General features: G+C 45.0%; 1 protein-coding gene across 1 annotated transcript in view; it reads left to right on the forward strand.

Moving 5' to 3' along the window:
• The window catches only part of rpa1 (replication protein A1), a 41,212-nt gene extending 30,255 nt beyond the window's left edge, over positions 1 to 10,957 (forward strand). Inside the window, exons 14-17 of the mRNA XM_036524219.1 lie at positions 2,354 to 2,530; positions 3,971 to 4,078; positions 4,927 to 5,013; positions 10,716 to 10,957. Of these exons, the coding sequence (XP_036380112.1) occupies positions 2,354 to 2,530; positions 3,971 to 4,078; positions 4,927 to 5,013; positions 10,716 to 10,820 (477 nt within the window). The 3' untranslated portion in view covers positions 10,821 to 10,957. The remainder of the gene's footprint in view (positions 1 to 2,353; positions 2,531 to 3,970; positions 4,079 to 4,926; positions 5,014 to 10,715) is intronic.
• Positions 10,958 to 19,331: the final 8,374 nt, after the last annotated feature.

Genomic DNA, 19,331 nt, shown 5'->3' on the forward strand with positions numbered 1-19,331 from the left:
GCAGTTTCACACTATAAATACATATCTACTTCTGTGCGCTTAAATATTCTCGATAACCTTGCTGTACATCACGTCCGTGTTCACATTGATTTATTGTGGGTTCTGGCGTCCTTCCACGTGAAATGATATTATTGAGTCAGTTTGTCATGTTGAACTGCGAGGCTGTTCTAGCCTGTGGTTTTTTTTTTTTCTCCATGCGCTTGCTCTGGCTGATCTCTCTCTTTCTCAAAGGCTCCTCTGTAAGAACATCAGCCTCTAAACCCGGTCTTGAACCCTCCCCTGTTGCGCCTTATTCATTGCCTTGGTCAGTGGAGGAGAACATGAGACCTTAGGGCAAGTCGGAGTTGTAGTACATGGTCCTCACTGTGATTTAAAAAAAAAAAAAAGAAAAGAAGTATGAAGAAATGTTGGACATCTGGCGAAAAAATGTAAAAATATATAATGATTAAAAATATTTACTGGTTTACTCCTGGAATAGTTGACCATGAGGAATTCGCATGTGTAAGTCAAAAGGCAGCATGATGGTGTTTAGTTTTAGTTCAGTAAAACTTCTGTCTCGCGTGCAAAGAGCACTTTAATGTTAGTTTGGGCCACATGGTGGTCCGCTCTGTTTTACAGATCTCAGTGCTGTGAGTTATGTTCCTGACGCTTAGGATTACTCAGGGTTAATGGGGAAAAGCGTTTGTGTCACTGAAGCACCAGTGGTACTTGTCCTTTTCTTCATGGTCCTAATAGTGGATTTATTGACCCCTGCTGTGACCGTGCTTTCCCTGCGTTTGGCCCTATCATCTTTGTTTTCATGGCTGTGTGCGAACTTAACTGCAGGCTTGCATGCTGCGGCCACACCAGAAATACAGATACATACATGAACACGTGTGCCTGGCAGCAGTGTAGTATAGTGGTTACGGAGCAGGACTTATAACCGAAAGGTTGCCGGTTCGATTCCCCACTGCAGCACTGCTGCTGTACCCTTGGGCAAGGTACTTAACCCACAATTGCCTCAGTATATTTCCAGCTGTATAAATGAATAACATTGTAAAAAAAAAAAAAAAACTGTAACCTATGTAAGTCGCTCAGGATAAGAGCATCTGCTAAATGTCAATAATGTAACATGCAACCCACAGACACAAAAAACGTAGTGGGGAAGGGATTGCTTCAGGCCCTTAGTGTGATTTCCCCCGTTTGGAGTCTATAATCCACAGATTTAACCTTGCCAGTAGTGTGACATAGTGTCTAGGGAGTGGTTGTTAACCAGAGGTTTGCAGGTTCAAATCCCAGTTTGGGTATTGTTCTTTGTCCCCTGTGTACTTGAACAATATGTGAAATATTATCTGTAAGCCTTTCTGGATCAGCAAGTAAACAAGAGGAGCTTACTCTGGAAGACATCGAAATTCCGGATGGGCAACAGGCCAGATCTCACCTGGCTCCTGCACGTGGCTTTTCCCTTCTCGCAGATGGAGACAAGGCTTCTGAGCAATTTTACAAGAGAGCAGCGTTGGGGGGAGGGGAGGCAGGTGTGTGTGTGTGTGTGTGTGTGTGTGTGTGTGTGTGTGTGTGTGTGTGTGTGTGTGTGTGTGCGCGTGTGCGTGTGCGTGCGCGGGAAAGGCTGGAATCGTAACAAACACCAAAATGGATATTCTCCTTTTGTGTTGCTCTGCCAATTATTCTGCGCAATACGGCTCCTTGGTATCCTCTCAATCCCCCCCTCTTTCCTCTCCTGAATTCCATCACGTTGAACCTAAAGACCTCATGCAATTATTTATTCCTCAGACGCTTGCAAGTTCTGACCAGGTGTGCTTCGTTTGCCTCAATCCATACAGCACAGTTCTGTAAGATTATTTATATTTATGGAGGTGGAGGTGTTTTTTTTTTTTTTTTCTCCTCTTCTTGTGAGAAATTAATGTTTAGAGTTTTCCTCTTGCGGTTGTATTAAGCAGCTTGCTTTCTGTTGCCTGTGGTGGCAATATCACAGCAAAATTTTGCATTTCATGTTTGCATTTTAACTACATTGCATTTGTCTGAGTCAAAACGTGCTTAAGTTCAACGTTTCACACAATTATGTTGAACCTTTGTCTATGCACATGGATAATTTCAGATCTTGGTTCTGTGTGCCCGTGCCTGTAAATATGTGAACATGTATCTGTGTATCTACATTTATTGACTAAATCCTCATAGTCAGCAACTCTGAAGTGGGTGGTGTGTACATGGATAATAAATAAACTCTCTTCCTACCTTTGGGCATAGCATACCCCAACCCATACATATGAATATTTGTGTGTGCGTATGTGCGTGCGTGCGTGCGTTGCGCCTGCTCCCAGTGCATTAAGCCTTCTGTTTCCTGTGTGTCTGCTAGGCGGACTACTTCAGTTGCGTGGCCACCGTCGTGTACCTGCGCAAGGAGAACTGTCTGTACCAGGCCTGCCCCACACAGGACTGCAACAAGAAGGTGGTGGACCAGCACAACGGCATGTTCCGCTGTGAGAAGTGTGACCGCGAGTTCCCCAACTTCAAGTACCGGCTCATCCTCTCTGTGAGTCCCGCTCCGTCCCCCCCCCCCCCCCCCCCCCCACCTACCTGCCTGGGGGGGATGTGTCACCCCGCCCCCTCTCTGTCTCTCTGGCTTCATTATGAACCCCCTCCATCTTCATTTTGACGTCCTCAGCCATTTTGTGCCCTATGCACCCAGTGGTCTCCTTCCCCTTATCCCCCTCATCTCTGGCATTGATTGTTTTTCCTTTCCCCATGAATGGCTTTCTTCTTCTGCTATTAATTTGCCTTATGTTCAGTATCCAGCGCGGCGCGTCTTTGTCGTTCTGTGAATGAGATTTCTCGTTCTACCCAAGAGTGCTCGTTCCTTCAGCCAGAACAGTTTTAGAAGAGGTGCATCAAAATATGTAACTAATTTTGTTAGCAAGCAAGAATTTGCAGCCATATGTCTGGAACAAGCTGCTTGTGTTTTTGTTTGCAATCTCGGTGCCAGTCAGCGTACAGTGGTAGCCCATACATCCTGTGCGTGTGCTGCTTCTCTGTAGCAGATCTATATAGCTCATACCCCTGTGCATGACCTCTGTGTGCTGTTTCTCCGTAGCAGATCCCTGTAGCTCATACCCCTGTTTATAACCTCTGTGTGCTTTTGTGTAGCAGATCTATATAGCTCATACCCCTGTGCATGACCTCTGTGTGCTGCTTCTCTGTAGCAGATCTATATAGCTCATACCCCTGTGCATGACCTCTGTGTGCTTTTGTGTAGCAGATCCCTGTAGCTCATACCCCTGTGCTTAACCTCTGTGTGCTGCTTCTCTGTAGCAGATCTACATAGCTCATACCCCTGTGCATGACCTCTGTGTGCTTTTGTGTAGCAGATCTATATAGCTCATACCCCTGTGCATGACCTCTGTGTGCTGTTTCTCCGTGGTGTATCTCTGCTACTCCCACGATTCTGTATAACCTTTGTCACACTCTCAAGTCCGTCACAGACAGACGCAAGTGTTGATTGGTTGGCTCCCTGTTAATCAGTGTTTACATTTAATTACGCGTTTGCCGGCCAAGTTTCATAGCAGATTGAATTTGGTGGTTGACTGAGAGGTGAATAAATACACTTAGTGAACCATGCTCTGGGATTTTAGGGCTGATTTTCTTGTAACTGATCCATTGGTGTGTAAACTGTGATTGCTGATGAGAGGAATACAAACTGGTATGTGTAGTTTTACACACACACACACACGCGCACACAGACGCATACACACATACTCAGAGACACATGCAATACACATGTGCATTAACACAAGCGCACACACACACACACACACACATATATATGTATATATATATATGTATACACACGCACACTCACTCACATGCACATGTATGCTCACAGACGCACGCTGTACACACGCACACTGACACACACACACACAGACGCGCACACACATTGCAAACACTCATCCTGCTCTCTCTGGCCCACTGACAGGTTAACATCGCTGACTACGGAGACAACCAGTGGGTGACCTGCTTCCAGGAGAGCGCGGAGTCCATTCTCCACCGTGATGCGGAATCTTTGGGGAAGCTGAAGGAATCGGTGAGTCTGTGCACTGAAAGTGGGGCCCTGGGGCACGCCCCCAGATCCTGCCTCTCATATGTCAGCGCAGCCCAGGGCTGTCCTTTGGGGCCGGTTTAACAGCGGGGAGCATGCGAGACCTTCCAAAGCGGGTTCCAGGGTTTACCGTTGCAGATAGATGTGTCCACATGAAGCCTTTCAGAGGTTATTGAAAGCAAGGGATGGTGCCATTTTCTAAATGGTAGCATTGTGTGTGCACTGGGGAAAAACTCGCACCCACTGACTTTCTGAATGCCACCAGTTATGTTTTCCAGCTTTTCTTTAAGACGTCGTTTAGACTCTCTACTTGAACAACACGTTAGGCTGCAATCTTTTCCTAGCTTTTTGTTTGTTGTTAATGTTGGCAGCCATGTTTTGTTGGAAATATCTTTGGAGATTTGAGGAAAGGGAGGGAGGTGAGGGGAAAAATGGCAGCTCCGCTGATCTCTTTGAGGCATCAGTCAGAAATGACAGACACTTCAGACCTGTATTCTTCATCAGGATAATGTTGTTTTACCCCCGCATATTGTACTACCCAGTTCTGTAGAGGCTCTCTGTGATTAAGCCTTGTGCAACTCTAAACTCCCTGAGCACGCAAATGCAAATAGAAGCGCACACTTTTTACAGGGGCTGCTTGTGTGAGGGACAGTTCGCATTAGTTTTCGAATTGCCTGTGTGCATGCGGACATGTTGGTGGATGGGGCTGGTGCATTTTTACGTGTCTGTATTTCTTAATGGAAATAGCTGATGTGGCTGTTGGGTATTGCTTCTGTAGTCAGTCATGCTGAAGTCCCCCCCCCCCCCCCCCCCCCTTCTGCCTTGATCCCCAGAACGAGACCGCCTTTGATGAAGTCTTCCAGCAAGCCAACTTCAACACGTACAACTTCCGCATCAGAGTCAAGCTGGAGACATATAATGTGAGTACAAAGCTTTCCCCCTCCCCCTTCCCCAAATGCGGTTAAAGACATATTCCTTAAATATACTAATAGATGTTGTTTAAATGCAATTAAGGGCCTGTTTCTTTGTGCTTGGAAATGATTAGAGGTACCTTCTGTCTGCACTAATGAAGGAGGGCAAACGAATAGCTCTGTAGCATTCTAAAGAAGTTGTATTTTCTCCGTGCTGTTCTGATCATTGACGTAATTGAGAATAACAAGGACACTAGAACCTCCGTGAAAACAGCATTATTAAAAACAAATGAATTAAATAAAATGGAGTCCTAAGTCACACTATTGTAGAGAGCATTGTAGAGCACGAGGCCCCGGGTGAACATTGGTGAACTTAATGTCTCAAGGTTAACAAGGTTAGCTAGCTGAGTAGGTGAAACAGTGTTGTTTGAAAACTTTTATTACGTTACTGTTATATACTGTTGTTATTGTTTTATTGAATAGCACATGGTCTGCACATGTGATTGATTGGTGAGAAAATGGAGCATATGGGCTAGGTAGGGAGCTAACGCTGGAATTGGGAAGAAAATTTAAACTAGCCAGACTTAAAATGGCACTGAATGGTTTGGCTGAACTGTTAATGTTAGATAAGCAGAATTTCTGTCTTCCCTTGTCATTCTATATACCCTCGTAGCTAACTAGATAGTTAGCAGTTGTGCTTATGAAACAATAAAACAAACCAGTTGTTCATACATTCAGATCATTTTTGTAAGTGCTAAAATACTAAAAACCCCCTTTGATTTGATGAATTCACATTTCAGGCTAGTCACTGTGGGTAGCTGGCCTGTCATCTACCTGTGTAAGAGCCTGCGTGCTGTCTCGGCTTCATTTAAACCGACAGCAGAATTGTACAGGCAGACACCGTCATTCCCTTAGCTCCACGGTTCGCTTTCCTCTGTGCTTTTGAGAAGCTTGGATAGTTAGGGGGAAAAAAGCAGAAAATTCCTTTACCCATGTTCGATAAGTAGTTAACTGTATTGTATACCTGGCTTGCAAAATTACTCTGAGATGTCTAAGACTCTCTTGCCCACTTCATAGGAATCGGGTCTGCAAATGAGGTCATTTTTTGTCATCTTGCCTTGGAAACATCAAAACTGTCCTCAGCACCTTTTGGGCAAGATGTGGTCTGGTTGGGTGAGGTCGCACTATAACTGGCACCTGTTTCCTGGTGGTCTGGCTGTTAGTGCAGTATGCCGGTAATCAGCATCGCGAAACGGGTGTTGGGTTCACCACTGCTGGTGACAGTGCAGTGATAGCTGAAATGGGCAGGAAAACGCGTTCCTCAGACCTCTGCCTTGCGTCTAACGCCCTCATCCAGGCAGGGCTGGGAGGATGGCTGGCGTGGTACGCTTCAGGGTTAATTCTGCTGACCTTCTCTAATTTCCTCTCGGTCTCTCCCCCCATAACCCAGTCAGCGTCCTTGTAGCCTGTCTCCTTTCTGCTTGTGCAGTGGCGGTATAGTGCCTGACAGGGGGAAGGGCAAATCTTCCCCCAAAGCCGCACTGGACATGAAACCGATTCAGGTTTTCAAGTGTGTGTGCGCGCGTTTGTGCATGTGTGCATATATGTGTGTGTGTGTGTGTGTGTGTGTGTGTGTGTGTGTGTGTGTGTGTGTGTGTGTGTGTGTGTGTGAGTGAGCGTGTGCATATGTGTGGGCGTTTTTACCATTTCAAAAGGCAAGCTCTGGTCCACATTTGCATAACAAACAGCAGTTTGAGTCTGTTCTCCTTGCCCACACAAATCCTGGCTTTCTGGCAAGACGTGACCGATGCTAATGTCTCGAACCCTGTCATACCGAGAGAGCTGAGAGGCAGGTAGCGCGGCCCGAGAATCAGCAGAAAGGCCCTTGCCTCCCTGCTGGCGCTTTTGTAGCGGTTTAAAGAGGGGGGCGGGGGTGGGGGGGTTTGTGTTACCGGTTTTATTTGCATTTAGGTCCGTCTGTGCCACACACACACACACACACACACAAACGCACGCACGTCTCCCGGAGCGGTTCAGATAATTAAAGGAGAGCGGCGGAACAAACGGGAACAGAAGAGGGGTCACAGGTGCTTTCTGCTAGTCTGGGCTGAGCGATCAGAGTGGATGCTGATCGCCCCCCTGGCTGATGAGGTCCTCGCTCCTGTCACGGAGCGGCCGGTGGATCAGACGCGCCGCGGCCGCGGTTAAAACCCCTCCGGCGCGGGAGCCACACGCACACAGCCAACACCCCCCCCCCCCCCCCCCCCCCCCCCCCGCCCCCCCGGACCGGAGCCAGCAGAGTCTAACCACACCAGCCCTCCCCGAGGACAGCAGCGGGTACAGATGGACCGGGTTCATCAGTCATCGATGAATCAGATGCGTTTCATTGGCCGCGGTGCCTTCCGCAGTCACGATGTCACACCAAACTTAGAAACCCAAGCCGTTTAGTTTTATTTATGTATTTATTTTTTTAAGAGAGCTTTATTGTCATTGTTCCAGACAGTGAAATTACAGTTGCTACCCCATGTCAGTGCCATGACAACATTTAAAAAGAACTCAGAAACAAGAATATATACAAAATGTATGAATGTATAAAATATGAGGAGTGTATGAAAAATAAATAATGATAAAATGTCTGAGCATTGACAGGAACAGTCAGCAAGGGTATGTAGAAGAAAAAAAAATGGTTTCTGCATTTTTCTGTATAGTTTCTATAATTTTTTTTTATTGTTTTTTTTTTGTTAAATTATCTTTGACCACACCCCACATAATGTTCCCAATTGCATCTGCACAGAAATGGTGCTGTGTGTCTGGAGGAAAAGCCTCTGATACAATTCCCCTGAAACCCTCTTTACGCCAGTGCTGGACCCCCCCCGCCATGGCCTGGGGTGTTATACTTGCTGCTGCCATAACGTATAAAAGCCACAAGTTTTGAGAACTCTTTCTGCACTCTTTGTTCAGTAGTTTGTGGTACAGCAATTTAATAGCCAGACATGCCGTCCTTAAGTAATGGATGAGTCCAGCTCGCGGTGTCCCACCAAGCCGGCGGAGCCTTCTAACCCCCATCTCTCCCTCGACTGCTTTCAGTTCACTCACTTCTAGCTCTCCCCTCCCTGGAGAGACGTCCTTCCTGGAAGAGGCATTCCTTGTGTCTGCGCAAAGGAAAATTCGCTGCAGAATTCTACTTTTTCCCCTTTTCTCAGTCGCTGCCCTGCCCTGCAGACAGGCAGTTTTCACCCTCATTAATATGTTGGCCTTCCGTAATCAAGCGATTGATTTTTCTGGCGGTAGTGAATACACTCGTGGACCTCAGGTGTGTGTGTGTGTGTGTGTGCTTCATTTTAGGCCTGTGAGAATTGTGTCAATCCATTAAATTGAAAAAACGGTCTGAAAGATAAATACCCCTTTTTTAAATTGCCTCAAACTCTGTGCACTTTGCGAGAGGGCTAGCTTTGTGACAGTTGAATGGGTCATTATGTAGCTTTCGATAGGGTGCAATCTTACCTTTGTTCTATGCATTTTTCTATTTATTCATTGGAAATGACCAAGTAATTAGTGCTAGAATAACCCTTGATAGGCTTGCAGCTTGGCTTCAGATTTTGAAGTGTGTGAAACAGTTTGTTTTGGTGCATAAAACAAAAGCCAGAGGAGCTAAAAGCTCTGTGCTGGTGTTCCATCAAACGGGGACAGCTGAGATAAATGAAACCCAAAGAACTACAGTAACTCACACTAACTGCAGACACACTTCGGTACTTTCATTTTACACTTGGACCAAGGGTTAATGTCCTGTATGCCTGATGCAGTTTGCTGATACTATTGTATTTCCTACAGCTGAATTTGTGTTGCATATTTTAGGTTAATTTACTCTAATATGTAATATTAATTTAATAATTAGCCTTCCACCTGGTTTGCCTACATATTAGTCAGCTGTGCTGTGCAAATCAGAATTCAGGTGTTATGTTACACAATACAATACCTTGTGTGCTAAATAAACTGTACATAAAATATTATTTTAAGTTAAATAATGCAGCCTATTTTTGATGATTTTCTCATTGGGAAAATTGCCCCAGCTCTAGTTCATTCAGTGTCTCTTTATTTCATTTATTTAGCTGTGTAACATATAACAACATAAATACTATGTAAGTATGTATGCCATCTAACAGTAAGAGCCTTTTAGTGAATTGTCTTTGATGAAAGTGGGGCATCTGCAGAATGTTGAATGTGAGTGAAGGTAAATAAATGGTGTGTGGCAGTTAAAAGGCAGGCCTGTGTGCGGTGTCCAGAGCCTTCAGCAGGGTGTTTGCGAGCGTCAGGTACGCTGAATAAGACATGAGCAAATGAGAGCTCTTTTTTTTAGGTGGCCAGGAAGGCTGAAGGCGATGAACACCTTTTTACCACCGCTGCCCCGAATGAACAAAGCCCTCCTCACCCCTCTTCCCCGCTGACAGTCAGGACTGCTAAGCAAATTCCATCAGAGGCTATGAATAGGGCTATTGTGCTGTGTTTTTTTTTTTATTATTCTGGTGTGGCGCTGGGACGCTGGCTGATTACTTTAAATGGTTGTTCTGTGGTGTGGAATGACCCGTGACTCAGCCATGTTTGTGCGGGGCGGCCCTTCCCCGCTGTCACCTGAGCCCAACCGCCGGCTTATTCACCGCTGACCCGATATGTGGCGTCGTTCTGGACCCACGCGCGTGCACGCACGCGTTCACCGTCATTCACGCGCGTGCACGCCCACACGCCCACACGCCCACACGCCCACACGCCCACACACACACACACACACACACACACACACACACACACACACACACACACACACACACACACACACACACACACACACACACACACACACACACACACACACACACACACACACACACACACGCGCGCGCGCGCGCACAGGTGTGCTAATTTCTGCTCCTGCTCCGCTGAAAAGCATTGGCGTTGATAACCCGTAGGTATGGCGCGACGCGTAACCTGGAATGTGGGTAGGGATACAGGCTTGTTTGACCTTTGCTGATAATGACAGGCTTTTAAATTAGAGTCTGGCGTTGTGCGGGAAACAAAAGGTTGCTCCTTGTTGGGGAGAGCCGGGGTAGTGAAATCAAAGGATGTTTTGAAGGCGCGCCGTTTCTGCGGCGATCGGCTGTTCACCTTTCCTTTGTAATTTTTTGTTGTCTTAGATTGTCCAAGAGCAAAGCAGGTGAGAGCGTGCTGGTTTACGGTTTAAAACCCAGTTATTCCCCAGACTGAAATAAAACGCATTTGAGCATATTACCATTTCTTGAGATCCCCAGAGGGCAAAGCCCTTTGATTTGTTATCTTGTACGGCAAAAGGAAAAAAAAATGTTCCCTTTGAAAATTAAACCCCAGGGAAAGTGATTGTTTGTTTGGACAGATGGTGAAAGATATTCCTCTGATAGATAAATGGTCAGTACAGTCCTACCAAATGCACTCTCTGTATTATCTTCTTCAGAATTTCCAGCTCCAGCGAGATGCAGGTATGTATTGTATATGTTGCGTGTCAGATGATAATGGGTTGGATGGGAAGGTATTGATTGTTTTTTTCCCCCCAGTAAGAGCGGTCCTCGTGTGAAGTGTAGCTCTTAACGCAGCGATGCATTATGGTGCCTCGCGCACAAAGAGCACAGCTGCAGCAGCTCTTTCTGACGTGCCGCAACGATCTGGCTTTTCGCCCCCTGTAGGATGAGTCCCGGATCAAAGCAACGGTGATGGACCTCCAGCCCGTGGACCACAAGGACTACAGCAGGAGGCTGATGGCGAGCATCAGGAAACTGGCCGCCCAATAGGAGCGTTGCAAACGCTTCTGTGAAACACCCCCCACCCCACCCCCCCTCCCGGTTGGGGCAAACATCGGCACTTCAATCCTGCCCTCAGTATCGTGATCAGATGGGTGCCGTGTATTGTTTTTGTTTTTGTTTTCTTTATTTACTTCTCTCCAAGTGATAGTACTTTACCAAGCTAAGAAGTACTTTAGTCTGTCTCAGTTGTTGTTACATGTGTTTTTTTATTTTGCTTTTAAGGTTCCAGTCTTCTGAGGTGGTGGAATGTTATCTCCTCATGGTAACTGTAATAGAGCTATGGTTAAACAATAGGGTTATGTTTGAGGTTACTGAGACCTGGTTGAATAACATGTGTGAGATTTTCATGTTGTAGCTTAAAAATGTCATCCCCCCCATGCAACTGATTACATCATCTCGCTTTTCCCGAGGTCTTGTTTTTTTTCTAATCGGCACTTTCACTTAACGCATTTGAGTGACGATGGCTTATAACTGTAAAGTACTGAGGGAGTCATATCTAGTGATATGTATTATAGTTATCTGTCTACTGGCACATTGGTGACAGGGGCGGTTTTTCATACTCGCCTCACTCATTTACAACCCTCTCTCTTTCCATGCTATTTCGGAAAAAGGCCTCTGTGGTGTCTCAAACATAACCCTTTTACTACCAATCAACAGACATCAGGGGAAATGCCTTCCTGAGTAGCACTTCATCAACCTATACTGGTCGACGTGTAGCGGATGAAGTCTCTCAGCATGTGAGTGTGAGAGAGAGTGTGTGTGTATATGTGTATATGTGTGTGTGAGTGTGTGAGTGTGTGAGTGTATGAGTGTATGAGTGTATGAGTGTATGAGTGTATGAGTGTATGAGTGTATGAGTGTATGAGTGTATGAGTGTGTGAGTGTGTGAGTGTGTGTGTATGTGTGTGTGTATGTGTGTATGTGTGTATGTGTGTATGTGTGTGTGTGTGTGTGAGTGTGTGTGTGAGTGTGTGAGTGTGTGAGTGTGTGTGAGTGTGTGAGTGTGTGAGTGTGTGTGTGTGTGTATGTGTGTATGTGTGTGAGTGTGTGAGTGTGTGAGTGTGTGTGTATGTGTGTGAGTGTGTGTGTATGTGTGTGAGTGTGTGAGTGTGTGTGTATGTGTGTGAGTGTGTGTGTATGTGTGTGAGTGTGTGAGTGTGTGAGTGTGTGAGTGTGTGAGTGTGTGTGAGTGAGTGTGTGTGTGTATGTGTGTGTATGTGTGTGTATGTGTGTGTATGTGTGTGTATGTGTGTGTATGTGTGTGAGTGTGTGAGTGTGTGAGTGTGTGAGTGTGTGAGTGTGTGAGTGTGTGAGTGTGTGAGTGTGTGTGTGTGTGTTAAACCAGCTGTGTGGGTGTATTGAAGGCCCTCTGTGGTATCAAGCTGCGAGCTTCAGCACAGAGCTGTCTTTGTTCCCCTGATCCCTGCTGTGCGCTGAGAGAATAGGGGGGACCGGACCTGCACGGCCCTGATAAGCCCATTTACACACGTGCACGAGCGCTTGTGCACACACCTGACTCTCTCCACGATTATGTACAGTAGATACATTCAATTTTTTTTTTTTTCCTCTATACCTTATTCTTTGTTGTTGATGTTAAATAAAATAAGTACTACTCATAATAATAAGAGTGATTGTGATCTGAATCTTTCATTCGTCCTTGAGTTGGTTGTATGTGTCGGAGGGTGGGGGGGGAGAAATCTGGTTTTCCATTTCAGTGACGCTGACCGGTAATCTATCGGTGAGGTCCTGGAGGTGGAAGTTGCGGGGAGTGGTGGGATTTGAACCCGTGCGCCTCACAGGATTTATCCCTCCCGTGTCAGCTGGGGGTAGTCCGTCCCGCCCCCCACCCCCCCGGTGGTCAGATGCGCCACTGATGCCCCTTCCGCTGCCATGACTTCCGTTCCACATTAAAGTACCACATCTGTAGAGCAGCCTGTTCCTCCTGTGATAATCATCGATTCGGCTTTGAGCGCTGAATCACTGGGCCGTGCACGAGCGTCTTCGGCGATATGAGCCGGAGATTTGTATTAATGCATCAGGGCTCCGTAATAGATGTGCTTTTTCCCTTTGTATTACAGCTGTTGATAGGAAAAAGGCCAGGCTCTCCTCACATCTCTTCCCGTTTCTTCAGTGTGCTGCTTCCAAAGCACTCTTTATTTCTGCCTCTTGTACATATTTAGCCTTTCCTCTGTGTGCCCTGCTCACCCTCATCAGAAATTGGCCGTACAGGCGAAAGCTGCAGTTTTTCATCAGCCCATGAAGGCTGTTCAGTCCCTGTATATCGCCTTCTCTCTGCTTCATCTGTTTTTTTTTTTCCTTTTTTCTTTTTTTCCCCTCTCTCCCTCACCCTCTCCACTTCATGGTAGTGGTTTTTCTCCCTCATTAACACTGTTGTGATGTGCGGGATGAGTCTTTTTAAGAATCCGCAGCAGCTAATTGCGGTGTCAGAGTTGAGCAGATCTGTTTAAGAATTCCGAGGCCCGTTCGCGATCCCAGAGACGCAGCGTGTCAGTCACACGTAGCCATGGAAACTGAAGTTCTGATTCTGGAATGGGTTGGAGGGGGGGCTGCGAGTGTCGCAGTTACTCATACATTCTCGGCATGATGATGACGCGCAGAAGGCAGATCGAGGAACAAGCTGGAGTGTGTCTGGGATGCTCTAGTCATTTCAGAGAGTATTTATTCCCAGAGAAAATGATACAGCATACTAAAACAAGGTAATGAGTGTAAAGAACACTTTTTAATATGGTTTCAACTGGTGTACCACATTAGAAATAAATGAACACGCAAAGCGGCAGTAATCGGGACAATTAATATGGTACATTTTTGTTTTTGCAATATACAGTATTAGTATGAAAAAGGTAAATAATATATTTTAACACATTTCCTTTCCAGAGAGAAAAGTTCACAGTGTGATGGGATGGTGGGCAGTTTTTTTGTGGTAGAGTACCCCTGCAGACAGCTTCCAAAACCATTTCTAATTCTGTAGGAGGTAGCAAAAGGCCGAAGTCGACACTTTTCAGGGTGAGCAGCGGAATCCTCCCGGTGTCCCTTTTGGGAAGAGGGGCTTCAGAGCGCTCTGGGTGGCTGGAGAGGTTACTGCCTGTAAACGAGGGGCTTTCAGCGTTGCACATCAAAGGGAATTGAAGAGTTCAGTGTGAGAGGAGCGGTAAGGAGAAAGTGCCCTTACGAGCCCTACCGTCTCTGCCTCTGGCCCTCAGACGCACATGGGAGTCTTACCCGTTTACTGTAAGGAGGCAAACTGCATCAGTAGTTGTGTGAATAGCAGTAGTATTATTATCAATATAATAATTGTAATTACCGTGAATAATTATCCACAAATAATGAATTGTTTTATGCTGATCTTTCAGCCAGTGTGTTAATTGTATTACTTTTTAAATAAGGGATCTAAATATCAACATAAGCATCTAGCTAAATATTGGGTCAGTAAGATGGTAGTTGAATACCTCTGATTAAAAGCTTCAATGCTCCTGCCCCCTTAGGTGACCGCTTGTGCTGCCAGGCATTGAGGCCATGTGACTGAGAGGCGCGTTGCGTAGGGTGTAGGCACGGCCCCGAGGCTTGGCAGGGTGAGACTGACAGGTGGACGTCAGTCAGTGCCGCGAAATCCGCTGCAGATGGGTGTGAAGCCCCTCCGACTGCCGCACGGGCGCTGATTGTGTGGACTCACCCGTTAGTCAGATGCTGGTGTTCATAATCTTTCGTTTGTTTGCGCTTAAAGGTATCTAATGTATTTTCATTCTTCTCTTAATGGGCAAAATGGGCTTTGAGGATGCGTGTGCATTTCGAATTCGTTCGAACCCGACGTTTTCTTTGTTTTGGCGATGACTGCTTCCCAGTAATGTCAAGATCAGCTTTGACTTTACTGACTCACCGCTTTAATGTTCTGCTTGTTTGTCGCTCAGACCAGCGGAGAGCCAGTCTGGACTGACTATTTTCTCCTGTTAAAAATGAATTTTGCACGCATCGAAAGCAGTACTCTGATCTTTTCAAATCACCGGATGCCTGCCGTCACGTTAATAAACCTTTCCCTGACGTTCACACAAGCTATTTTTCTCCTGTTCTTTAAGAACTACCTATTGCAGAAATGGCCTTTTTCATTTGTACCAGGGAAAGCCTAGACCACCTGTTGTTCGATGCGGTTACATCTTGAAAAAGAAGCAGACTTTGACATCCTGAGTGATGCTTACAAACAGCTTTTCAATTAAGACGGTACCCCTGACATTCTCAAACACCCAACTGTGACAGCTCATATCTTTTTTTTATTTACTCCAGCGGTTTTCCATAAAGGAGAGAACCTGAAGAAAAATGAATAAGTGAAGCAAAGACCTGAAATCGGAAGAATGGAACTGAGTATGCTGTTTTCCCACTTGTTCCATGAAACGTCTACCCACTAATCCGTCCCAATTAACATGCTCCTATTAATGGTTTTTGTGGGGGCGGCGGGCTTTACAGTAAAATTTTGCAAAAGCGTGCCGAACAATTGAAAGTGGAGCCCGTAAGTTCAGATACTGCAAAGAAGCTCTTTGAAAGGGGTCATTACTTCTCGTTTTGAGATTCACAATGCATCATTCGAAATTGACACACTTTTGCTGACTCAAATTTGCCAGCTGTCTTAAAAATCATAAAAGTGAATAGGCTGAGCCTGTTCAAAACAAATCTGTCCACCCCGGTCTTAATTAAGGTTAAGCTTATCTAGGACTATAGGTTACAGCTTCACTGTGTTGCTGACAAGAATAAGCGGATTACAGATTTCAGTGAAGGTCTGTTTAGTTTGTAATACCAGTTAAAATTGTCTTGCACTGGCATATCTAGTGGAAAAGAAAAAAGATTCATAGCCCATGTCTTGCCACACCTTTCTGTCTCCTGTATGTTTGGTGAAAATATTTGTGTACAATATATAATAAACATAAAGCATGTTCGAGGCACAATGAAAATTCCTGGAGTGTTTTGACCACATTTTTCTCCTACTTTATTGAGGCTCAAGAAACCTTGGAAGCTAAATTTAGCTTCCATGTTTCCATTTCATTTTTCAAAAAAAGCATGGTGACTCACAAACGCACAAGAGTTTGAGTTTTATTCAAGGACACTGTACCTTTCAAAGATGGGTTTTGCATTGTACAGTACGCCATGGGTGAAATTCAATGGTGCATAGGAAGAAAGGAAAACTACTCATTTAAAATGGTACAGTTTCTTAACCAGACACTGATGCGGAGACCTTGACCGAATCGTCATCTAGATAGGAGGGATCAGCGAATATTTTCTCATTTAATCTCCTTACCCCCCCCCCCCCCCCCTTGCTTCCTGTCAGCTCATACCTGTATCCATTTATCCACCAACCCCCCCCCCCCATCCATGAACAGCAGTTCTGGCCCGAGGGCCTGTTCATGCTGTATCAACAGACAGGATGCAGGTAGCATTCTAACGTGACGGGGACAGATGGGAACCATCTGGACCAGTTGAGTTGGCAAGGGACCGGACCAGGTAATGTACAGAGACTAGACCTTGGGGAACGTGTGGAAGTAGTGGAACTTTTTTTTTTTTTTGACTGTTTCCTTGCGTTACAATACTGTTGTGGCTTTATTATCGTTTTGTTGTCGCTTCTCTCTTCAGAATTTGCTTTCACGGCAAAATATAACACGCCTGTGTTTGTAGATGCTCTGACCTTATCAGATTTTGCTATCTTGCGAAAAGACCTTCTGTAGCAGAATGTAAATCAATATGCATAAGAGAGTAATTAATATTTTGTAACACAGTTATGTTGTTACTAGAAGAACACTGATGATAGGAGCAAATTCTCATGGGAAATATGTATCTGTCAAAAAAAATAAGACTGTGCACATTTTCAGTCTGTGTAATAGGCAAGGTATGAAATTATGAAGGGTTGGAAAAAATAACACCACTCCTGTACTCGACTTCATTGTTCAGTTCTGAATGAACTTGAAGCTTGACTTTTGAGCCCTGTGCTGAAGAAGCTGTTTGTTGACGTGTTGTACAGAGATCAGGAATCACTGTAGCGTACCTTCCAGAATAAGATTTGGTAAATTGGAACTGCCAGTCAAATATTGAGGATAGAAATTGGTAGTAGTAATAATTATAATGATGAAACAAAGTAATCTTTTGCGCCTCCTCAGAGTGATTTAGATCAGACCTACTGATATAAATGCACTGTGGCTTTAATCTAGTTTCCCACTTTAATTGGATTTGTTTACAGCTGGTGTAATTTGTGTTATTTTTTATTTTGAGTTCTTGCTTGTCTCTGCATTAAATGTCAGCCACCGTATTCTAGAAACCTGGCTTCTTTTGCACCAGGGAATTATGCATCTCTGTTGAGCTGCTGCTGTCTTGCGGTGCATCTGTATCTACCAGGTGAAAGCTGTCATATATTTTAAGCCAAAAGAAAAAAGACATTGTTTTGCGGGGCTCAATCAATCTCTCCAGCTCTATCTCCCACTGATAAATAATTGAAAAGTTATGAGGGATATTTGTCATATCCTTTCATGATCCACTGAATACAATTTAATTCTGAGTTTTATTTCCTCAGATGAAAGGTGTGATTGTGACCTGATCCGTGTTTATGGACAGTTTGCCGCTCACGATTTATTGTGTCGCTGCTCAGATTTCCGCTGTCTGCGTCATCTCAGACCAGATTTGTGTGGTTCGAACGTCCGTCCGTGACTTAAGAGTCTCCTCACGTGCAGAACTGTAAACTCTCTCCCAGTTTGTCTGCATATTTTCAGCTCTAGGTTTTTTTTTGTTTGCTTAGCTAATTAAGATGCACTTAATATGCAAAATGCAAATAAAGGAACCTTGCGGATTTTATTTGATGATGCAGCCAAAGTGGTTTCTACCGTAGGAGTCTTTTTCTTTCATTGCCGGCCCTCATTAGCTTTCGCCTGTGACACAGTACCAAAGGAAGGGATAGTGTATGGAGAGAGGATGAAAAGGAGGGGATTGAAAATGATTGCGCAGAAGTTGTCTTCTAATTCATACGTTTGTTGTTGTTTTTTTTCCCTTAAGTAACTTGGAAACTAAATAAACTGCCGAGTCTGTTGAACAAATTAATTCCTAATCATTCCTTCTGCTAAGCAGCGGTATTGATACACAGGAGAAGGGGAAGGGGTTTGTAGTTGTGCCTCTGTGACAGCAGTGTGGCGGTGGAAGGGTTCTGCAAACTTTTGCTGTAGTTTTTTCTCTTTTTTTGCACCACTGGGCTCCCCTTGCATCACCTGGAATCTACAGTAGAGTCACATTTCCACCGACCTCCCATAGCTGTAGGGTCAGCTATACCCGGGGCGAGCTGGAGGCGTTTTTCGCTGCAAATTGACCGCAGCCGCCACCGCGGTAACCAGCCCCGGATATAGGGTAGGTTGGTCCCAAGCCGAGGCAAATCACGTGGGATTAGCCGTGTTTATCCTGTTAAATGCCTTGGCCAGGAAGTGCCTCTGTGTTCAGGTAACATAACTATTGTAATATAGTCGTGTTCACATACCCGTTGATAGATCACAAAAGAAAATAATGAAATATTTACTTTCAGTGCTCAGTGTGGGTTCCGCATATAATCAGCTTCGTGCAACGCGGTCTCTTTGTTGTGGTCTCCATAGAGAAAGAAACAACAAAATCACAAGCACAAGGATTTATTTCTCCATCGTGAGCTTGTGGGCAAACATACAAATTAGTGAATATTCTTGCTTATTTATTAACACACAAAGTTTTGTAGGTACGTGTAGTATCAAAAAAAGACTCAGTTCTGGTGTCAGTTCTGGGGTCAGCAGCACTTAAGCAGTGAGAGGGATTGGATCTGTTGAAATGTCAGTGGTCATATTGGGTTGCATTTCAACATGAGCGCACACACACACACAACTGTTAAGTGGAAAAGTGGCTTAACACCTCACAAAGTCACAGACTTCTCCAACCTTGAGCTGAATACTTCACCTGAAGTGATCCTAATCTTTGCTTCCAGAAGAGTCTTATTTTGAAACTGTACTTTGTAAGGAAAATATGTATGTAACTTCCCTGCCTTTCACATGATATAGAAAGAGTCACTGTCAGTGTCATTTTCATAGGGTTCTCAACTTTATTTGTGCTCACTTGAAAGAGGCCTGCCTTACCTTGCCTGTTAGAGATAATATAATCTGCACCCACGTCAGGAGTTACTTGATAATAGCACTCTGATTGGAAGAGGGGGTTATCCTATTGGCTGCTGCCAAGAACAATGTTAGAGAGGAGGAATCCGATTGGTGCAGAGATCTCTGAGTCGTCCTCTAAATCATAAAAGGAAGAGGAACTGAAGAGGAAAGTTGAAAGGTCTGCCAAATGTCAGGATTTTGCAGTCAGTAATGACAGTAAGTCAAACCCTTCAGACTGAGTGCAGTGCTCTTGGAACCTTTTGTGTGCTGCTGTAGAGAAGGGGGGCTTTTAAAATTCATGCTGCAGAGATAATACATTTATTTACTTATACTTTGCTTTTTTTGCAAA

The sequence above is a fragment of the Megalops cyprinoides genome, chromosome 3 (genome assembly GCF_013368585.1).
Source record: "Megalops cyprinoides isolate fMegCyp1 chromosome 3, fMegCyp1.pri, whole genome shotgun sequence".
Lineage (NCBI taxonomy): Eukaryota > Metazoa > Chordata > Actinopteri > Elopiformes > Megalopidae > Megalops > Megalops cyprinoides.